Below are 3,441 nucleotides of genomic sequence, written 5' to 3'. Positions count from 1 at the left end.
TGAAATTAGCTCAGGAGCTGCAAACCCCTCCAGCAAACACCAACAGCTTCTTTCCAGAGGCCTGGAAAACTCAGTGCACGGCTCAGAGTCAGACACTGGGACTGGCACCAGCAGCCACAGCCTGTGAGGGACCCATGATGGATCCACAGCCCGTGATGGACCTGTGATGGTGCTGGTGATGGACCCACAACCCACTGGTGCTGGTGGGGGGAATGAGAGCAGCCAAAGCTGTGGTGGGATCTGATGGGTGCTTTTATTACACAAGGTATGACATTCTCCCTCCATCCCCTCTGGAACAGGGATAGATGAGGGTTTAACTCCACCCTTTTAACCGTTCCTTGGCTGTTTCTCTTGCTGTTTTCCCCACCATCCCCCTTTTCTCAGTTTTTCCATCTGTGCCAAGTGTGTTTCTGTGGAGTTTCAATACATTGTGCCAGCCCAGCATGGGGACCATCCCTGGGCTGCTGGGGAGGTCAGTCCAGCTGGGACAGGTTAGGGAAGCCACTGGTGTCCCTTGGGAGCAAAGCCTGTGGCACTGGGGACGTGCATCCCTTATGGGGGAGTAGCTTGGTCAACGGATTCACAGAGTGATGATGGTCTCTCTGGTGAGATGATGGATCCATACCCTGCCTCCCCAGAGTGATGATTAGTCCGTCCCCTGCCTCCACAGGGAGATGATGGATCCATAGGGAGATGATGGGTCCATCCTCTGCCTCCAGAGATGATGGATCCACAGGGAGATTATGGGACCACCCCCTGTGTCCATGGGGTGACGCAGGACAGCTCCATCTCCATTAGCAGCTCCCTCCCGTGCACCAGAAGATCCCCACAGCCATGCCCAGCAAGCAGAGGGTCCCCAGGATCAGCCCCAGCACCAGCGGAGCGCGTGACCGCCTGCTGAGTTTTCCTGCAAGAGCCGAGAAGGATGGAGGTGACGACCAGGGTCACCCCACCACGTCCCCAGCCCCAGCCCCAGCACGGACCTGTCCCAGCGCTCTGAGCCTGCAGGATGCTGACACAGGTGGTGTTGAGGAAGTGCTGGAGGTCATGGGTGGTTATGGGGTATTTCATCAGCTCTGTCTCGGCAAAGGCAGCCACCTGGTGCTGGCCGGGCCAGCGCCGCTGCCATGTGGCGTTGGGGACATGGAAGCTCAGGAAGGCCGTCCCGTTGAGGGTTACCTCGTAGAAGCTGTGGGATGTGCCGTTGGGGAAGAGGTGGCAGCCGAGGTGGCAGCAGAGCCTCTGGGTATCTATAGGGACAGAGAGACAGACGGGGTCACCAGGCCCCACCCAAACCATGCCCTGTGCTCGCACGGCCTCAGCCCTGCAACAGCCACCCACCCACAGCTTTGCTCCCCCTCGGTGACTTCTCCAGAAGCTGGGATTATTTTCCCTCCCTTATCTCCCAACAGCACAGCTCCGGCTTTACGAAGACAGGAATGTTTCGGTGCATTCATTGCTCTCTGGGATGGATGCACCCAGGGAGCAGGGGGACACCAGAGCATGGGGGTGTCACACCAGAGACCCCGCAGGGACACAGGGCTCCCCAAGGGGCAGATGCAGAAATGTGGAGCTGGGGAGCAACAGATTTGGGGGTAAGGAAGAAAAGGAAGGTGAAGCACAGCCTGGGCAGGAGCAGCAAAATGGGCTCGTGGAGAGGTGCAGGAGCACGAAACTATCACCAGCAGCATCCCATGGCTCCCGGAAAGCTGTGGGATGCTGGCAGGGAGCAGGGAGGGAGTAGGCAGAAAGCAAGCAGGATGCAGGCAGGGTGCAGGTGGGTTGCAGCTGGGATGCAGGCAGTGTGCCTGCACCTCACCGTCTCCCCCAGCTGCAGTCCCAGCCCTTTTCCTGAGGAGCAGCAGCAGGTTGAGCATCACCCCATTCCCCGGGCAGGCTCTGGATAAGAAATTCCCGGCTCCACAGAAAGTCTCCCTTTGCCCACAGAGAGGTTTTGGACATGGCCGTGCCTCCACCCCTCTGCCCACCTGTCCCTGCAGCGCGGGTGGGTGGTTCCCCTGCCCCAGTGCCCCCCGGGCACCACTCACAGTCCATGGGTCTCTCCTTGTTGAACAGCTTCACCAGGTTGCTGAAGTAGCTGAGGTAGGTGCGCACGTCCTTCTGACGCCATGCCCAGGCGTCCGGAGGCTCCAGCGGCAGCACCTGGGTGACATTGTGCCCCTCCAGCACGTGGCTGAGCCGCCCGTTCAGGCTAGCGTTTCCCCAGAAGAGAGAATTGCCTTCGAAGACGCGGGTGTAGTGCACCATGGTGAAGGTGAGCGGGGCTGCGGGAGACGTGGGACATCACCTACCACCCCGTCAGCCCCGCGAGCCCCGTGTCCATCCCCCCCTCGCCAGCCCCGTGTCCCCCCCACGCCAAGCTCGAGCTCTCCGGTCCCCGTGTCCCTGCCTTACCCGCCTGCTCTGCCCCGCAGCCCAGGGCCCCCCAGAGCAGCAGCAGCCGCAGCATCGCGGGGACGGGCACGGGGATGGAGACGGGACGGTGGCCCCGGGGTTGGCCCGGCCGGGAGTTCGGCGTGGGGGCAGCGGTGGGCACGGAATGGTGGCCCCAGGCTGGCCCATGGGATGTTAAGCCGGCCGGGGAGGTGGGGCTGTGGGAGGAGGAGAGCGGGACTCTAGCCAGGTCTCTCCCATTTCCTCACCCGAGCCACCCGCACCCCTTCCCTGCCGGACATGCCGGGCCCTGCAGCGCCTCGGGATGCGGGATGAGGCTCCAAGATCACCTCGGGACAGAGGGAACTGGGCGAGCAGCCAGCGCCTTCCTCAGTTTCCCCATCCCTTGTCTCGACAGGGTCCATCCCACTCCCCTGGGAGACCAGTGAGGACACAGTGATGGGGACCATTCCCAGGGAATGGGGGAGGGATGGAGGGAGCAGCCTCACAGCATCAGGCTGCACCCACCAGGCCTGGACTGGGCATCCAACAGCAGGATCCCCATCCGTGGAAGGGGGTGACACTCGAGGGACCTAAGCTGAGGGGTGGGAAGAGAAATCCCTGGCAGGGCTTGTTCCATTCGTTTCTTTTCTAATTACACCTAAACCAGCTATTGATTAAAATTCCTAAAATATGAAATGTATACTAAAAACTCCAACTCATCCCACTGGCAGAGTAGGGCACAGCCTGGGGCAGCAAGGAACAGCATCACATAGTCTGCTACAGCATGGCATGCAGTGATGGAACCAGGGATTGGTTTGGGTTGGAAGGGACCTTGAGAATCATCTCACTCCACCCCCTGCCATGGGCAGGGACACCTTTCACTGTACCTGGTTGCTCCAAGCCCTGTCCAACCTGGCCATGAACTCTTCCAGGGATGGGGCAGCCACAGCTTCTCTGGGCAACCTGTGCCAGGGCCTCCCCACCCTCACAGCCAAGGATTCCTTCCCGATATCCCATCTATCCCTGCCCTCTGGCAGTGGGAAA

The 3,441-nt window shown here is 60.6% G+C and overlaps 1 protein-coding gene across 1 annotated transcript; it reads right to left on the bottom strand.

The window, feature by feature from the left end:
* Nucleotides 1–229: 229 nt before the first annotated feature.
* PROCR (protein C receptor) lies at nt 230–2,499 on the bottom strand. Its single transcript, XM_027878282.1, has 4 exons — nt 2,416–2,499; nt 2,049–2,285; nt 984–1,250; nt 230–907 (listed from the first exon to the last, which is right to left on the bottom strand). The coding sequence occupies exons 1-4, from the start codon at nt 2,468–2,470 to the stop codon at nt 795–797; spliced, it is 672 nt and encodes a 223-aa protein (XP_027734083.1). The 5' UTR covers nt 2,471–2,499; the 3' UTR covers nt 230–794.
* Nucleotides 2,500–3,441: the final 942 nt, after the last annotated feature.

This window comes from Empidonax traillii, unplaced genomic scaffold (genome assembly GCF_003031625.1).
Source record: "Empidonax traillii isolate 1590-97213 ecotype Southwest subspecies unplaced genomic scaffold, ASM303162v1 scaffold40:size2234952, whole genome shotgun sequence".
Lineage (NCBI taxonomy): Eukaryota > Metazoa > Chordata > Aves > Passeriformes > Tyrannidae > Empidonax > Empidonax traillii.
This window is presented reverse-complemented; position numbering and strand designations above follow the sequence as displayed.

What these genes read in the sequence shown, in the direction of transcription:
- PROCR (XM_027878282.1), bottom strand. Translation starts at nt 2,470, where the DNA reads ATGCTGCGGCTGCTGCTGCTCTGGGGGGCCCTGGGCTGCGGGGCAGAG. An exon ending in CTGCGGGGCAGAGCAGGCGG is followed by an intron (nt 2,286 to 2,415) that starts GTAAGGCAGGGA and finishes CGTCTCCCGCAG; the next exon opens with CCCCGCTCACCTTCACCATG. An exon ending in CAAGGAGAGACCCATGGACT is followed by an intron (nt 1,251 to 2,048) that starts GTGAGTGGTGCC and finishes CTGTCCCTATAG; the next exon opens with ATACCCAGAGGCTCTGCTGC.